Source organism: Grampus griseus, assembly GCF_964374135.1.
Source record: "Grampus griseus genome assembly, chromosome: 3".
Classification (NCBI taxonomy): Eukaryota; Metazoa; Chordata; class Mammalia; order Artiodactyla; family Delphinidae; genus Grampus; species Grampus griseus.
The window spans coordinates 171,885,771-171,902,261 of record NC_139019.1 but is presented as its reverse complement, the minus strand read 5'-3'; the positions used below and the strand labels follow the sequence as shown (position 1 = coordinate 171,902,261).

The 16,491-nt window shown below is 60.9% G+C and overlaps 2 protein-coding genes across 3 annotated transcripts; one reads left to right on the top strand and one right to left on the bottom strand.

Moving 5' to 3' along the window:
- Window positions 1–2,600: 2,600 nt before the first annotated feature.
- Window positions 2,601–9,332, top strand: NDUFS7 (NADH:ubiquinone oxidoreductase core subunit S7). 2 transcript variants are annotated; one of them, XM_082651671.1, is made up of 9 exons: window positions 2,867–2,902; window positions 3,810–3,944; window positions 4,598–4,631; window positions 5,312–5,380; window positions 5,900–6,017; window positions 7,319–7,498; window positions 7,682–7,728; window positions 8,532–8,620; window positions 9,164–9,332. In XM_082651671.1, exons 2-9 carry the CDS (start codon window positions 3,935–3,937, stop codon window positions 9,259–9,261), a joined length of 645 nt encoding a protein of 214 aa, XP_082507797.1. In that variant the 5' UTR covers window positions 2,867–2,902; window positions 3,810–3,934; the 3' UTR covers window positions 9,262–9,332. The 2 variants fall into 2 exon arrangements, with proteins under 2 accessions (XP_082507796.1, XP_082507797.1); XM_082651670.1 differs by lacking the exon at window positions 3,810–3,944 and having other exon boundaries at window positions 2,601–2,902.
- A 602-nt stretch (window positions 9,333–9,934) lies between these two features.
- GAMT (guanidinoacetate N-methyltransferase) lies at window positions 9,935–13,239 on the bottom strand. Its single transcript, XM_082651052.1, has 6 exons — window positions 12,990–13,239; window positions 11,819–11,964; window positions 11,545–11,608; window positions 11,190–11,257; window positions 10,891–11,001; window positions 9,935–10,333 (listed from the first exon to the last, which is right to left on the bottom strand). Exons 1-6 carry the CDS (start codon window positions 13,168–13,170, stop codon window positions 10,193–10,195), a joined length of 711 nt encoding a protein of 236 aa, XP_082507178.1. The 5' UTR covers window positions 13,171–13,239; the 3' UTR covers window positions 9,935–10,192.
- Between the last annotated feature and the right edge of the window lie 3,252 nt (window positions 13,240–16,491).

Sequence of the window (16,491 nt, the reverse complement as noted above, 5' to 3'; positions counted from 1 at the left end):
CCCCAGCCTGGCTGGGGGGGGCGGGTCCCATGTCAGCCCAGCCGAGCCGGTGTTTCAGGTGTGCCGGGTGCTGACCAGAAGTGCTGGAGGCTTCCGCTGCTCGGCGCCCAGCCCCATCCCAGTCCTGTGCCCCAGCAGGTGTCTTCAGTTCCTCACTCCCACTGTATTATGTTTTTGTTCGTCTTGAAACTTTGTCCCAGGGCCACTGGGGCAGGCAGTGCTGGGTGGGCGTCTGTTGATGCCCCAAATTGGCGCTGGGTAGTAGTTAGGAAGGCAGAGCCAGCCGACCAAGTGAGGAATGTTCCAGGAGGAGCAGTGAGGTGGCCCTGGCCCCCGGGAAGCCAGCGCACTGGGCTGCTTCTGCATCAAGAAGAGAGACCCAGCACAACACGGGGTGCAGCCAGGGCCCCCACCGGCCGGCCCGTGGCCTCCTGCACCCCCGTCCACCACAGCCCCAGCTTCCCTGCACCCACCCTCACCCGGTGTCCCCCCTCAGCTGTCTGGGCTCCGGCCAGCTGGCGTCTCAGCAGCCCACACCTCTGCACGGCCACCCTGCTCCCCCACTGTGTCCTGTCCCCTCCCCAGGCGTCCACCCCTGCCCCGGTCACCTCCCACCACTCACAGCCACCCTTCCTGAACCTTTTTCAGCCAGACCCCTGACCCCAGACCCTGCGATGCTTGTCCTACAGTCGCTGTACCTCTCTCGCTCCAGCCCAGATGGCATGAGGGGACGATCAGACCCCCCAGTGTGAGGAGCAGTGCATCAACAAAACCACTTCCTGGAAGGGGGAGTTTTCCTTGTGTTCACTTGAGCACCTCTTTAAGTCTATCATTTATCTAGGAAGCTGATTAAGACGAGGGATGCACACACACACAGAATCTCAAATCAGACAGGCACGTCTATGCAGTGCGGTCAGTGGCCCTCCCCCCAATGCATGGCTTCTATGGCCAGGCTTTCCTGTCCCGGCTCCCCTCTCAGCCCCTGCACCCCCCATCCTCCTGCCCCTGCTCCGTCCCTTCCAGGTCCTGCTCCCCACCTCCTCCAGCCCTGGCTCCCCCTCCTCTCCCCCCCCACCTCCTCCCCACCTACCCATCTGCCCTCACCCCCTCACCCTCAGTGTTCCTGGAATTATGGTGAACCCTCTGTTAACTCCCTGCCCTGTCAGACCTGCTTCTCCGTTTCAGGGCTTGCCCTTGACAGTCCCAGTTTCCTGATGCAGGCTCTTACCTCCCCTATCCACCCCCCCCCCCCCGCTCCCCATCCAATCCATCACCCTGACAGCCGATGGCCCCTCCTGTATTAGTTATCCATCCCTGCCTTAGCAGTGTACCGGCCCCTGGCGGCTGGAAGCAACATTCTCTCTTGACTGGGTTGTGGTCTCAGGAGGTCGCAGTCAGGTGTCTGAAGGCTCGAGCGAGGCTGGGGGCTCGGCTCCCAGGTGCCTGGCTCACAGGACAAGGAACGTTAGGAGAAAACAGGAGCCTGAATAATGCCTGGACGTGAGCTGGCGATGTATATACATTGGGTCATGAATTGTTAACGTCAGTGTAAAATGTTAGCAGCAGGAGAGACTGGGTGATGAGTACAGCGAACTCTGGTACTAGGTTTGCAACTTTTCTTTGAATCAAACTATTTGGAAGTACAAGGTTTATTTTAATTAAAAAATTCCAGCTCCACAGCCTGGCCAGCTGTGGGAACTGAGGGCAAGGAGGTGTAGGATTCCCAACAGACCCAGCCCTCGGCCCAGCCCCTCTCTTTTCTCCTGTGTGTCACCACCGGGATGGTGACACCTACCGGCGCCCCGCCTCCCCTTCCCGGGACCGCGCAGTCGGGCTCCAGGACACACCTGGGGTGGTCCTCCCTCGCCAGGAGCCAGCCCTGCTCCTCACCTGCGTTCCCCCGTTGGGAACGGGGGAACCTCAGTTTCCCCATATGTATTGTAAAATGGGCAGAATAGGTACCCAGCAGGACTGTCACAGTTAAACGACATCCGAGCAGAAGGTGTCTCTGCAAACTCCCTTTTGGTATTCAGTAGTGTTTCTTTTGACAATTACGTTCGTTCTGATCCTGCCACTTAAAAAATATTGTAAATGGGAGTGGGGAAGGGGGTCATTCGGGCTGGGATCATAAGTTTTGGGGGTGGACCGGGGTGGATGGGGATGAGGCCTTGTTCTAAGCCCTCCCGCATTGGCATGAGCCAGCAGCCCAGCTCCTCACCTGAAGAATGGAGAGTATTCTGGGGAGGAGAGGTCAAAACCGACACATTCTGGGTAAAAGTGCTGGGAGAAGCTGGATCAGCTTGGAGCAAAACAGAACGCTGTTCGCGGGGGGCACCAAAACGTCTGCCGAAACCCGGGATCGAACCAGGGACCTTTAGATCTTCAGTCTAACGCTCTCCCAACTGAGCTATTTCGGCTGCGCAGCAGGGGGTTGCCCCCACCCCCGACTCCGCCCCACGCTGAGCCGCTTGCGTGAAGGCGCAGCTCGGGCCGCCCCTGCGGGCCGCGCATGCCTCGTAGGGTGGCGCCTGGAAGCAGGCCTTAGCACCGTCTCTGTGGCGCAATCGGTTAGCGCGTTCGGCTGTTAACCGAAAGGTTGGTGGTTCGAGCCCACCCAGGGACGTGCTTTCGCTTTTCCTTCCCCGGGTAAGAAGAGAGGGGACGGCTCGCCTTCTTTTGCCACAACCCTCCCCGCGCACTTCCGTATCCTTCTATCCCGCGTGGGGCGTCCGGCGGCGCGCGGTGCTGGGGATTCCACAGAGGCGGAACGTCCCCGCCCGAGTTCCGGTTTCCGAGCACGAGCCGAGGCACTTTGGGCGACGGCCCCGGGGACCCGGAGCTCTGAAGAGGACGGACCATAGAGGTTGTCTGAAGGCCGAGGCCAAGATGGCGGCGCTGGCGGGTGAGCATGTCGGGGCGGCGGGGGCGAGGTCGGGGCGGCGGGGGCGGGGTCGGGGCTTGGGTCGCTCCGGGCGCCTTTCCGCCCGGCCGCTTGGGGAAGCGGATGCCGAGGGCAACGCAGGCTCCCAGCCTCGGAGAGGGCCAGGGCGGGAGCCGGAGGGACCCAGGCTCGGCCCGGGATGCTGCCCTTGAAGTTCCCGGGAGGAGGCGGCGAGGGGGCAGCAGCCCCGACATCCGAGGAAACTGAGGCCCAGAGAGCGGCTGGAACCGCTGGTGGTCACGCGGCCTGTCCGGGCAGGGACGCGACCCCGGGGCACCCTGCCACCCCGGGAAGGGGACGGTCACCCGCAGAGAAGGCGTCCAAACCCTGGCTGCTCCGCGGACCTTTCCTCCGATTAGCGATTAAACGCATAGGATGGATTCACAGGGTTGCAAAGGAAAGCGGTTATACTGACAGTTGCCAGGATTCTGTCTGGGAACCGGGGGTCAGTTCGCAGCCCGGGTGCTTCATTATTCATGCCTGGAAAGCCGAGGTTTAGTGGCGGATCTGCCTACTGCTGTGACTTTGAAGGAGTGAGAAGTGGACACGTTCCTTTACACAGGGTTGGCTGCAGCCTCTATGTCGGGGTTAGGAAACCACTGTCATTTCTGTTGTTGAAAAGCCTCGGTCTCGCTAATACTGGTGTGGTTTTGGCTACACTCAGATTTTAAGGAAAGGCCAATTTTCAGTAAGACGTTGGTGACAATAGAGAGGGTATTTTTCTTTCCCGTGCAAGCTCACCGGTCTGCTGAATCCTCACCAGCGGCCCCTTGCTAAGAATGGCTGGTCCAGAGGCTGGAATCCCCTCACCTTGGAGGTGAAGGACATTTACTGTGCTGTGAGATTACCCAAAGCCCTACATTTTCAGGTGGGGGAGCTGAGGCTCAAAGAGGAACAGCTTGCACAAGAGTCCGAGGCTGGGCCGTTGGCCTGGACTCCTTGCCCAGCCTCTGAAACCCCGGAACTCCCAGCCCAGGGCTTGGAGCCTCGCTGATGTCTATGGGTTTGTTGACTTGACACATGCCTGTCAGGCTGAGCCGAGGCCGAGACAGACACTGGGGAACCCAGGGAAGCCCTAGCATCAGGGGGAGGCAGGCGCCACAGGAGGACATGTGGATAGAGTTAGAACAGAGCGACAGGATCTAGAGGGCCTGCGGAGCTAGTGTAGACCCAGGCATTTGAGCTGAAAGCTGCCCCACGAGAGTGGTGCTCCAGGCAGAGGGGACAGCAAGTGCAAAGGCTCTGAGACAGGAGGGACACTGACATTCCTGAGGAAAGGGAAGGTGGCTCTGACGTGGAGTGTGGGGTTGGAAGCAGGGGAATGACACTGTCTGGTTCACATTCTGAAAGATCACTGGTTTTTTTTTTTGGCTACACCTTGCGGTTTGCGGGATCTTAGCTCCCCGACCAGGGATTGAACCCGGGCCCCCTGCAGTGGAAGCGTGGAGTCCTAACCACCGGACCACCAGGGAATTCCCCTGAAAGATTGCTCTTTATTAATTGTTAAATGGAATGTAGATAGACTGAGGGTGAGAGGGCGGGTGCGCCACGTGGGGGGCCTGATGGGCAAACACCTGGAGGCTGGACCGTCTGGGCTGTTCGTGGCCTCTGGTGCTGCCACAACTCACTGCCCCCACCCTGTGGTTCTTTCTGCAGCTCCTGGCCTGCTCCGTGGGATCCTTGCTCTTCGGTGAGTGCCTGCCTGCCTGCCTGCCTGTGTGTCTGCATCTCTGATCCTGACACCCCGCAGTGAGGCCCTGGCAGGGAGGGGCTCAGAGGGGGCTGTCAGGGGGCCTCAGATCCGGGCGGGCCCTCCATCAGCACCAGGCCAGGGGCCGCCTGGCATCCAGCCCCACGTCTGCCTGCCCTAGTACCCTCAGAGCCCAGTCGCTACCTGGCGCACGAAAGGCATTCAGCACGTTTGCTCTGATGGCAGCCCCGTGTAGGCCTCCTTGGGGCAGGAAGGCAGGTGGCTGCCAGGCCCTCAGATTTGGGCTGAGTTTGTTTTGATACGGCCTTTTTCCTACAGATAAAATACACACTCACTGCAAAGCAAAGGGAAGACGGGGAGAATGAGGGAAGTATCAAATGAAAACCAGGCACTCTCTAGACCAGGGATCAGCAGATTTTTTTTTTTCCTTAAAGGGCCAAATGGTAAACGTTTTTGGCTCTGCCTCTGTAAAAACAGTCCCAGACACCAAGGAAGTGAGTAGGTGTGGTTATGTGTCAATAAAACTTTATTTACAAAAGCCGGCAGTGGGCTGGGTTAGACCCCCTGGTCAGTTTCCCCATCCTGGCCCCGGGGTAACCCTGTCACAGCGTGTTGGGGCGCCCTGGGCTGCTAGTCATGGGCAGTCTGTCTCCCCGCAGCTCTGGCGTGGGCGCAGCTCTGCAGGTGCGCGGGGTCCATCCGAGCTTGGCTGCTGACAGCCCGAGCAGGTGAGGTCGGCCTTCCCGGGAGCCCACACACCCTGAAGTCTCCACATCCCCCCACCCCAGCACAGCAGCAGCCTGTGGCAACTCCGGGGCACTCCCACCACCCAGCGGGGTATGTGAGGGGGTCCCTGCCCTCAGAGTTCTGCCCAGCCCGCTCCTGTGCGCGCAGGCCAATGGCTGCACAACTCCAGACCAGGAGGGCTCTCGCTAAAGAGTGTGTCGGCCGAGCCTGTTTTCCAGATGGGGAGACAGTCCCCGAGAGGACAGGGTCCTGCTGGGCCTCAGTGAGGCGGTAGAGGCCCGTCCACACCATCTTTCACTCCGTTGTTGAGCAGGCATGTCCTGCCCCAGGCCCGGGCGCAGGGATGCTGCAGACCTGGCCTCACGGCTACTCCCAGTGCTGCTCTGGGGACCCGCCGTGACCACGGCTTTGTCCTGCCCTCGGAGAGGCTGCTGTGGGCTGGGCCCGGCCAGGATACCTGCCTGGCTGATGCCTCCCCTTGCTTTGTGTCCCGTGCCCAGCACCCACCCCGCCGTGTCCCAGGCCGGAGCCGTGGTCCCCAAATCCGCCGCCCTTCCCAGCAGCCGGGGCGAGTATGTGGTGGCCAAGCTGGACGACCTCATCAACTGGGCCCGCCGGGTGAGCCCCTCCTCGTCTGCGTCCGTGGGGCCCCCTCTGGCTGCTCAGCCACACTCCCATGGCTATGGAGTGGGCCGGACTCCCCCAGGGCCCCTCCGTGTGGGGACCTGTGGCTTTGATTCTGTCTCAGGACCCCTGCCCTGCCCCCAGCAGTTCCTGGCCTGACTTCCCTCGGTGCTCCCTGCCCCCCGCATCGGCCCCCAGAGAAGATGAGCCACCTCCCTCCTGTTCTTCTCCTTCCATCTTCTGTTCATTCCTCTCTTTTCTCTCTTAACGTAAAACCCATGTTTTGAACTGGAAATACACGATGGAAACAGTAGCTCCTTCCCAGCAAATATCCTAATCCCCCACCCCACCCCCACGTTCGCCGTGGGACAGTCTGCTTGCTCACGTGCTTGTCCATGTCTCCCCCCGGACATGTGTCCTCTGTCCCAGGACAGTGGTTCCTTTCAGTGCTCTCGGGGCGCCCAGCTGGGTAACAATCCCCCATTGACGGGCGGGCTGGTGCTGTCCTGGTGTCTGTGTGTGACCAGCGAGTCCACAGCGAGTGTCCCTCCAGGCCCACAGCTCCAGGGCAGCGATGGTCGCTGTGGCCGTGTGCTGTGGAGTCATGGCCCTGCCATGTTGGGCAGCCCTTGCCTGCTGTGTGACCCGAGCCCTGTCACCTGAATTGGGACATCCACAGGGCAGCAGGGACCTTGGCCAGATCCCAGACTGGACACAGACAAGCAGAGAAAGCTCTGGTGGAGAACAGCTTGTGGGTGGGGGCAGGGGCGATATCGGGCACCAAAGGATGGAGAGAAGTCAGAGGGCAACCAGGAGGGCTTCCTGGAGGAATTGGCACTTTGAGTCCAGGTGGTGTTGGGAACAAGACCCTCCAGGGTGCTGAGCCCCGGGGTCTAGACCTGTGCCGTGTGTGGCCACTGGGCACTCAGAGCAGCAAGTGCCCATGTTGGAGGCCGGGATTTAGGATATGCTGGTTTATGTGGACTATATTATTAAAGCTAATTGCACTTGGTTTTATTTTTGTCTGTTTTACCTTTTGGTAACGTGGCTGCTGGGAAGTGTAGACCCATGGGCCTAACTCAGTTGGCCCTCCTGTCACATAGTCCTGGGCTGGGGCATCAGGCCCAGGCCGATGACCAGTGTCCAGGGCGGCCTTCGGGGTCTGGAGGTCATATGGTTGCTGTGGGCAGGGCCCAGAAAAGGCTAGGAACAGATTTTTCTATGTGAAATCGTCCAATTTCTTTAAACACAGTGGGCCACTCGTCCACTTACGGGCCGACTGCCCCGCCCTGCAGAGCTCCCTGTGGCCCATGACCTTTGGCCTGGCCTGCTGCGCCGTGGAGATGATGCATATGGCAGCGCCCCGCTACGACATGGACCGCTTCGGCGTGGTCTTCCGCGCCAGCCCCCGCCAGTCCGACGTGATGATCGTGGCTGGGACGCTCACCAACAAGATGGCCCCCGCGCTCCGCAAGGTGGGCCTCACCGTCAACCCCCCTCCCCTCCCCCTCCCCCAACCCCTCCCTTCCCCCAACCCTCCCCTCCCCCTCCCCCAACCCTCCCCTCCCCCTCCTCCCAACCCTCCCTTCCCCTCCTCCCAGCCCCGCCCCCCCCCACCCCCCAGGCTTGAGCTGCACGCAGACCCCTGTCTCTTCCAGGTCTATGACCAGATGCCAGAGCCTCGCTACGTCGTGTCTATGGGGAGGTGAGTGCCCGGCGGGGCGGGGGCTCCAGCAGCAGACACGCCGGTGACACGCTGGCTTGTCTCTTCCAGTCTCGTTTCTGTGCTGCTTTCTGATCGGGGTTGTCCAGGACGTCCCCTTCTGTCCTGTTACAGTCGCTCCCCCACCCCAACAGCCTGTCCAGTTTCATTCTGTTTCTCTGTGTTATGACCACAGGAAGGACGTCCTGCTCGGGGGGGCGTTGCAGCCTCCTCACCGTCTAGCCAGCACTTCATTTCTCCATATCATTAAAAGCCATTTAGTCACCTGACTTTTTTGGTTGAGGTAGAATTCACATACTACAAAGTTCACCCTTTCAAAACGTACAATTTTGTGGATTTTAATGCATTCTTAGTGTTGTGTAAGTATCACCTCTATCTAATTCCAGAGCATTCCATCACCCCAATAGAAGCCCTGTCCCCATCAGCAGTCACTCCCCACCCCCTCCCCCAGCCCCTGACTGGGGAACCCACTCTCTGTCTGTGGACTGGCCTGTTCTGGACGTTTCCCATCAATGGAATCACACGCTGTGTCCTTTCACATCTGGCTTCTCTCACTGAGGGTGGTCTGTTCATAGTCCCACCGTTTGTTTCTGTCCTACCCGGTCCCACAGAAGGTCTTAGGTGGCCGCTGTCTTTCCTGTGACTTGTGTCCCAGTCTTGCCCTTTTCCTGACCGCCTGGCACCTGCTTGAGGTTGGAAGGGGGTGCGGGTTGGGGGCTGTGAGGAGGGATGGAGGCCGGGGTCGCTGGAGAGACTCTCACGGCTGGCGCTCCCCTCCCCACCAGCTGCGCCAACGGAGGTGGCTACTACCACTACTCCTACTCTGTGGTGCGAGGCTGCGACCGTATTGTGCCCGTGGACATCTACGTCCCAGGTGAGCCCCCAGGTGGCGCCCACGCGGCCCTCACCCGATTCACAGAATCCCCACAGCCCCACTGAGACAGCTTGCCCCCTTTTAAGAATAAGCAGATTTGGGTCCAAGAATAAGAGTGACACCGCAGCCTTTCCCCCTCGCTGTCTCTGGAGGATCTCCCAGTCTGAAGAGTCTGCCCCCATTCCTTTCCAAGGGTCCTCACCGGACGCTGGCGTGGCCTGGGGGTTGGCAGGCAGCCCACATTGTCCTCCCGGGTACCGAGCCGGGTCACGTGGCGGGAGGGCCAGGGACAGGGCAGCTCGGCCTGGGAGGGGTAGCCCAGGCCTCCCTCATCCTGGCTGGGAGGTCGGCCCTGGGGTCAGCAGCTGCCCACCCTGCCCCCCTCTGGCTCCTTTCCCGTGATGGGCCAAGCCCCCCAGCTCTCTTGGTGCAGAGCCCTGTCTTGCCCCTCCCCACCCTGGGAAGTGGCCTGGTTGCCCCCACCTGGAGCAGAGCGGAGGGGAGGGGGAAGGGCAGGAAGACTGAGGTGCCACCTGCCCCCAGGCTGCCCGCCCACAGCCGAGGCCCTGCTCTATGGCATCCTGCAGCTGCAGAAGAAGATCAAGCGCGAGAAGAGGCTCCAGATCTGGTACCGCAGGTAGTGCCGCTGCCTGGCCGCCCTGCGGCGTCTGCGCTGTTCCCCCAGAGGCGGTCAATAAAGCCCATAAATCCGCCTGGCTGCCCTGCTCCACGTGGTGTGGGGGCCGGGGTGGGGGCCTGGGAGGTGGGCGGGGTCAGGCCTGTCTCTTGTGCGTGGAGATGCCGAGGCCCCTGGAGTGGACAGCCGGGCCCAGCGTGGCCCAGTGGGAGGCCCCACCCATGAAGGAGGGGAGTGGACACGTCCAAGAGCGGGTCGGGGTGAAGCAGACGACACCGCGGCGACCAGCTGGGCACCAGGGTCCAGGGCAGACAGATCCATGGTGTCCCTGTGCTGGGGCTGGAGGGGCGTCGACTCAGAGCGAGGCATCGTGGTGCAGCCTGACTGGGTGGGACCAGAGGGTCTGGGCCTTGGGGCTGCCACCTGCTATGAGGTCCTGACCTAGTTCCACCTCCTCTGGGGACCCCAGCTGCCCACCAGAGGGCGGGCGGGAGGGGCCATGGGTGACTAATTGGCAATGTCTTCAGGGGGCACAGCGGGGGGCTCAAAGGCAGGATCAGAAACTTTGGAGTGGTAGAGCCACTGCCTCGGTGGTGGTCAATTTAACAGGTTTCTTTCCTTTCACTTTCTTTTGGAGGGGCAGGAAGAGTAAAGCAAGCACACGTTTGTGTCCTCGTGCTGATTGGCTAAACCCAGTGTTAGTGTTTATTTCATTCTCAGGACCATGGTAGGAAGGTAGTGGCCGTCCCCTTGCAGAGAAGGTTAGGGAAGCTTGTTGATGTCATGTGGCTGGTGTGGGTCTGGACCAGGGCTGAGGGGCCAGAGCCTGCACTCCCGGCCACGAAGGCGCTCAGTAGGGGTCTGGGGGTTAGGGGTTCCTGAAGCCCAGAGCCCCCAGGGTGGCGTGGGCAGCTGAGCCGGTGGGCCCAGTGGGCTCAGTGCTTGGTGACCAGGGGCGTGATCATCTGCGGGAAGGCGTAATAGCGGCAGTCGGCCGGTGGGACCAGCTCCATGACCTGTGTGTGGATGTTCTCCGGCCGGAAGCCTGCTTCCAGCAGGGCTGGCACCTGTGTCTCCTGGCCAGAGGGAGGTGCCGAGTCACCTCCAGGGCCCTGGGGCCTCAGGAGGCACCCTGCCAGCCACCCCTACAAGTGCCAAGGCCCTTGGGGGCAGGGCGGGGCTGCTAAGAAAATGCTGGAGCCCAGGTCTGGGTGGGAATCTCCAGGTGTCCACACACAGCTTCCTGGCTGTCATGGGGTATCACCAGGCTGCTCACCCACACGTCCTCGCAGGCAGAGGGAACCGAGTGGGCAAAGGCCCAAGACAAGGGGTGGCTAGACCCATAAAGGTGCACCCTGAGTGGACAAGGGCAGAGTGAGGGGATGCCGCTGGGGACCTTGGGCTGAATCCCTGTATCCTGAGGGCACTTGGGAGCCATCTAAGGTCCTTGAGCTAGGGAGAAACCTCTCCTGACTTACAAGTGGAGGCTCAGAGTCCACCCAAGAGATGAGCCCCCAGGGCCAGAGGCAAGGGGCCCTCCCCAGGTCTCAGGTGACCCCATCTGCCTCCCCACCCAAAGTCGCTGCCAGGGGTGGGGCGTGGGGCGGGGCAGGGAGTGCCCAGGCTGCAGCACCTCGAACATGGTGGTGATGTCCGAGTACTTGGACTTCATCAGCTTCCCCCAGGAGGTGAGGTTGCAGTAGGTAAGGACGCCCCCTGGCTTCAGCAGGCGGAAGGCATGGTCCTGGCCGGGGTTGGGGGGACAGTGGTCAAGAGGGGGTGGGGATGGGCAGAGGCGTTCCCAGCGGGCCTCCCACCAGGCCAGAGGAACGCCGGAAGGAGAGGTGCCTCCTGTGGAGACGGCAGGCGCACCCACTGGGCTGACCCCCACCTTAGGGCTGGCAGACCCCGTCCCACCGCAAGCGATCCTACCCGAATGAAATTGAACTGGTGCGTGTGCCAGGTCTCCTCAGACAGCGGGTACGTGTCGTACAGGATCCCTGCTCGGGAGAACAGAAGCCACGTGGTCAGGACACTGGCTGCAAGTTGAGGCGGCCGGGAACCCAGAGTTCGCTATGCTGCAGCTGCCCCTACGAATTGTGTCCCATCCGGTCGTTCTTGAGATGTCCACGCACCTGAGTGCCAGGCTCCTGTATGTGTGTCTGTGCCTGCCCCCCGGGCTCTGCCACCCCAGTGACACATCAAGGCATGTGTGCCTCAGAAGCAGGCAAAGGAGGGGCTGGCAAACCAGGCAGAGGCCCCCCGCCCAGTGCCCAGAGCCTCTCACCATCGAAGTGACTGTCTGGCAGGGTGGGTGCCACCTCCTCCCACAGGCCTTTCAGGGGAACCACCTTGGTGCAGGGGAGAAAGAAAGATAAGGCTGAGGGTCAAAGGGGGCCCAGGACTTCTCCACCTGTTGCAAGGGAGGGGGCAGAGGAACTCCCAAGAGAGAAGACCACCTCCCCCAAGTCTGCGGCCACCCCAGGTCCCCAGCCCACTCCGTGGGCAGGGTCTTCCCCCTGAGGAGCGTGAGGAGCGGGACCTCGGGCAGAGGCGGGCACCTTGTGTGGCTGCCGCGGGGCCCAGTCCTGGAGCCGCTGGAAGACGCCCTCATTGCACTCGATGACCCAGTGCTCGTCGATGGGGGCCTCCTGCACCTTCGTAGCTGCGATGGCCATGCCAAAGCCCACCTCCAACACCCGGCCCCCTGGGCAGACAGAGAGCCCATGCCTCACACACTGGGTGGGGCTGGGGAGGCTACCTGGAGGAGGGGGCGTGGGGGCAGGGCCTTGGCAGAGAAAAACGACTGCTACTAGGAGAGACAGGTTGCAGAGCAAAGGTGGGGGGTGGGACAGAACACAGCAGCCCTGAGAGGGAACAGCGTGGGCCCGGGGCCAGTAGCCAGAGAGGGTGGCCTGCCGGGGAGGCCACGGACAGCGGCTTCTGGTCTGGCCCACGGAGCAGGGCAGACCCTGGACTTTGAGCCCCGGCCCATGCTGTTTGCACTGAGGGCGCTTATCTCCTGATTTGGGCAGCGTCCCCTGCCCCCCCCACAACAAACAATGAAGTCTACTAAGTAAGGGCAAGGGAGGACCAGGATTCAAGGCCCAGGCCTGGAACAGTGAGGGGCAGGGGTCGAGCCCCTTTGGGTCAAAGAGGAGGGGAGAAACGCCCTAACCATGCAGGGACACTGGCTGTGTCCATTTGCCAGATGGGAACACAGGCCCAGAGCTGGTGCACCCGGCCTCTGGGGGTCGTGGGGAGCCCTCGTCACCCCGCGGGCTCTGACACCAGGTGCAGGGCCACCCCCGACAGCTGTCTCCAGGCCTCAGCGTTACCAGAGCTATTCTTAGCCAGGGCAGGGCCTCCCGCGACTCCTGGGCAGGAGCATTACCCACGTGGGCCTGGGCAGCACCTCGCCAGGCCGCCACTCCCCTGTCCTCGACCTCGGGTGGGGTCCGGCGGCTGAGTTCCGCGGCTGAGAACCCATCCCCCGGCCCACCCCGACCCCTTCCTGGGGTCGGGGCCTCGGTGCTCCCCGGAGAGAGGGTTCCCGGAACTCAGGGCGCCCGCAGCGCCCCAGGACTACCCCGCTGCCCTCGCGAGCGGCCCCGTTTTCCAGGCGAGGAAAGAGAGGAGCGCAGAGGTTCCGCCACGTCGCTGGAGAGCGGGCGGGCGCCGGGTCCCAGCGGCCCCGGCCTCGGTCGACCCCGCGCGCCCGGCGGGGGCTACCTCTGGAGGCGGCGGCGGCCGCCAGCGCGTGCATGTACGGGGTCTCCCAGCGCTCCATCACCGGCTTGCCCAGGATCTGCAGGTGCGTGTCCGACGCGTCGTAAGCCGCGGGCGCCGCTCGCCACGCGGGGCTGCAGTTCTCTCCGGGTGCGAAGATAGGGGTCGCGGCGGGGGCGCTCATGCTGCGGACTGGACGGCGCGCCCCGGGAGCTGGGGAGGGGAACGGCCGCGTCCCTGCAGGGCCTTCTGGGCAGGGGGCGGACGGGAGGCGGGGCGGGGGCGGGGCGCGACTGCACTGCCCAGCGGCCCGCGCGGCCCCTAGCGGCCGCGGCGGGGAAGGCGGCCCCCACTGACTCCCGGACCCCCGCGACGCCCCCGCCTCCCGGGCCGCCAGCGCCTGGCGGGCGGACTCGGCACCAGAGCAGCGAGCTCTCGGAGTCCTCACCCAGTCGCTTTCCTGCCTCGGTTTCCTCGTCTGTCACCACCGCGTCAATAGCCCCCTCCTTGCCGGGGTGTGAGGGTCTAAGGATTTTCCAAACACGGTTGGAAGTGCCTTAAGTATATAAAATCACTTAGGGAATTCCCTGGCGGTCCAGTGGTTAGGACGCTGCGCTTTTACCGCCCAGGACGCGGGTCCGGCATCTAAGATGCCACAAGCTGCATGGCGCGGCCAAAATAAGTAGAATAAATAAATACAATCACTTAATCTTCAGAAGCGCTGCAGTGGTTTCTTCTATCGTCCTTATTTTACAGGTGGGGAAACTGAGGCTCCAGAGGCAAAACGGGTAATCTCATGGCCGGGAGGGTGGGGTGTGGGAACCCCTGATGAACCCCACTCTGACTCCTGTGCGGGGCTGCCTCTCCCCTTTCCTGAGCCCACCTCACTCTCCCAGGTCACCTCAGACCCCAGGGGCCTGATGAGGGGCTTAGCGCACAGGGGCCTCCAGTGCTGGGACTGAAATGCCCACCCCAGCGGTCCCTGGGCCCTCCAGCCCATGACGGCAGGCGGGGCAGCCCTGCAGCGCCCACCCTTAAAGCCTTGCCCCAGGGCAGCCCTGGGGGTCAGCTGTGTCCTCTGCCGGCCACGCTGAGACCAGCCCCCAAGGTAAGCTGGGGTTTCCTCTAGGTTCTGAAACATGACTTCCCCTTCCCATCTATCTGCACATAGGGGGCCACCGGCTGTGAGCCTGGAACACCCCATCTGGGCCAAGTGTTTTGCACATCCCAGTGAACACGTGGGGAAACTGAGGCCCCGAGAGGCTGAGGTCACAGAGTTTGAACCCAGGCAGCCCTGCCCTTCTGTGTCCACCTCTGGATGGCTGCTCACAGCCTTAACGTGGCTCCAGAGTCCTCCCCGTGGCCCTTCCCACTCCCTGCAGAGCTCCTGTGTCCCTGCTGCCCCTGGGCCTTTGCACATGCTCTCCCCTCTGCCTGGACAGCTTCCCCTCTCCCCTGGCCTGGTCTACTTCTCTTTCTGCTTCATGCCCGAGCCCACACCTCCTCTGGGAGGCCCCCCGGGTCCCCCCAGGCTGCTTATGGCCCATTTGAAGCTGTTTCATCTCTCAGTACCTCTCTTTGGTATTTCACTCAGCGAAGGTATTTCTTCATGGTTATATCGTCTGTCCGACCCGTCTGGCACACAGAAAATGCTTGATGACTCCTGAGGGCACATTGGGTCTAATGTGGTCTGGATGGGACAGCACGGATTCCATGAGACCCTCAGGCGGAGGCAGGATGAGTAGATGTCACCAGGCACCAGGGCTGGGCTCACGCTGAATTCGTGAGCCCATGTGAATTTGTGTTGTCTAGTTTCCTTACAGCTGTCCTGGTTACTGTGGCGGGGGCTTTGCAGGCATCCTTATGCCAGTATCGTTGGGCCACCCACATAAACAGGTGGCACTCACTACTGGCACCCAACTCAAGCAATGCCCTGGAATGCCCGGCCGGAGACAGAAGGCAGGCTGTATTCATTAGCTACTGCTATGTAACAAATTGCCCCAAATGTAGCCACTTAAAGCAACACATGTTTATCATTTTTCGGTGGGTCAGGAATCCAGGTGCAGCTTAGCCTAGCCGGGTCCTGTGTTTCACAACCTCTGGCAAGGCTGCAGTCAAGGTGTCGCCCAGAGCTGGGGAAGGCATCCGCTTCCAGGCTTGTTCACTGGCTGTTGACTCCATTCAGTCCCTGGCCATGTGGGGCTCCCTGAAGTGACAACTTGCTTCTAGCAAGATGGAAGTCAGAACCGTTTGCCATCTGATCACAGAAGGACATCCCCTCACCCTGGCCGTATTATCCTACAGGTTAGAAGCCAGGTACACAAGGGTAGGGAATCCCAGGAGGCTATGAATATCAAGAAGTAGGGGTCAGTCTCAGAGGCTACTGCCCACACAGACACTAAGAGGAAGCTGAGGCGATGGTCAACTGGGATCCTTTCCTGCAGCTTTGGTGCCCAGGAAATAAGGAACCGCCCGTGTCTGGCCAAGCTGCCACCTCCCAGTTGTCACCTACATGCAGCCTGGACTCTATCTCCAAGAGTGGCTGATGGCATGGCACAATCTGGCTGGCGACTCAGCCAAGGGGTCTCTGTTCCAGCCTTGGCTGGGGTCCTCTTCTCTCAATGGAGTGACCACTCTTGCCCAGCTGATGTCTTCAAATGAATTACTGACACGTGGTCATTCATTGTGTCCACTTTTCTCAAGAGAGTCTAGCGTGCGTGTGCTGCTGTTATCTGCAGTTTGCAGACCCGGACTCAGAGAGGGAAGGTGGCTTTCTCAAGGACACACAGCAAATCGGTGGCAGAGGGGATGGGAACAGGGGTGTGCCTGACTCCAGACCACAGTCTTAAAAGATGTTTTAAAAGAAGGAAAATATTTATTTTCTGATAACAAAAGGGACACAGTTGATCAAAACATTCTAACATTATAGAGTTGGCAAACTCTGGCCTGCAGGTCACATCCCCCTTCTGTGTTTTTTTTTTTTTTTTTTTTTCGGTACACGGGCCTCTCAGTGTTGTGGCCTCTCCCGGTGCGGAGCAGAGGCTCCGGACGCGCAGGCTCAGCGGCCATGGCTCACGGGCCCAGCCGCTCCGCGGCATGTGGGATCTTACCGGACTTGGGGCACGAGCCCGTGTACCCTGCATCGGCAGGCGGACTCTTAACCACCGCACCACCAGGGAAGCCCCCTTCTGTGGTTTTGATACAGCCTGTGAGCTAAGAATGTTTTTTACATTTTTATTTATTTATTTATTTATTGGCCATGCTGCGAGGCTTGTGGGATCTTAGTTCCCTGACCAGGGATTGAACCCATGTCTCCTGCAGGGGAAGCAGGAAGTCTTAACCACTGGGCCACCAGGGAAGTCCTGCTTTTTACATTTCTAAATGGTTGAAAAAAATCAAAAGACTATTTCCAGACACGTGAAAATTATACAACAGTCACACTGGCATGTCTGTAAATAAAGTTTATAGTCAGGACCACTTGTTTACATATGGACTCTGGCACTTT

Bases quoted from the DNA above. Each gene is read 5' to 3' on its own strand.
- NDUFS7 (XM_082651670.1), top strand. The intron at 5,381-5,899 runs GTGAGGTCGGCC...TCCCGTGCCCAG, and splicing joins GCTGCTGACAGCCCGAGCAG to CACCCACCCCGCCGTGTCCC. The intron at 8,621-9,163 runs GTGAGCCCCCAG...ACCTGCCCCCAG, and splicing joins CGTGGACATCTACGTCCCAG to GCTGCCCGCCCACAGCCGAG.
- GAMT (XM_082651052.1), bottom strand. From the start codon at position 13,170: ATGAGCGCCCCCGCCGCGACCCCTATCTTCGCACCCGGAGAGAACTGC. The intron at 11,965-12,989 runs GTAGCCCCCGCC...CTGTCTGCCCAG, and splicing joins GGCCGCCGCCGCCTCCAGAG to GGGGCCGGGTGTTGGAGGTG. The intron at 11,258-11,544 runs GTGAGAGGCTCT...TCTCCCGAGCAG, and splicing joins GCCAGACAGTCACTTCGATG to GGATCCTGTACGACACGTAC.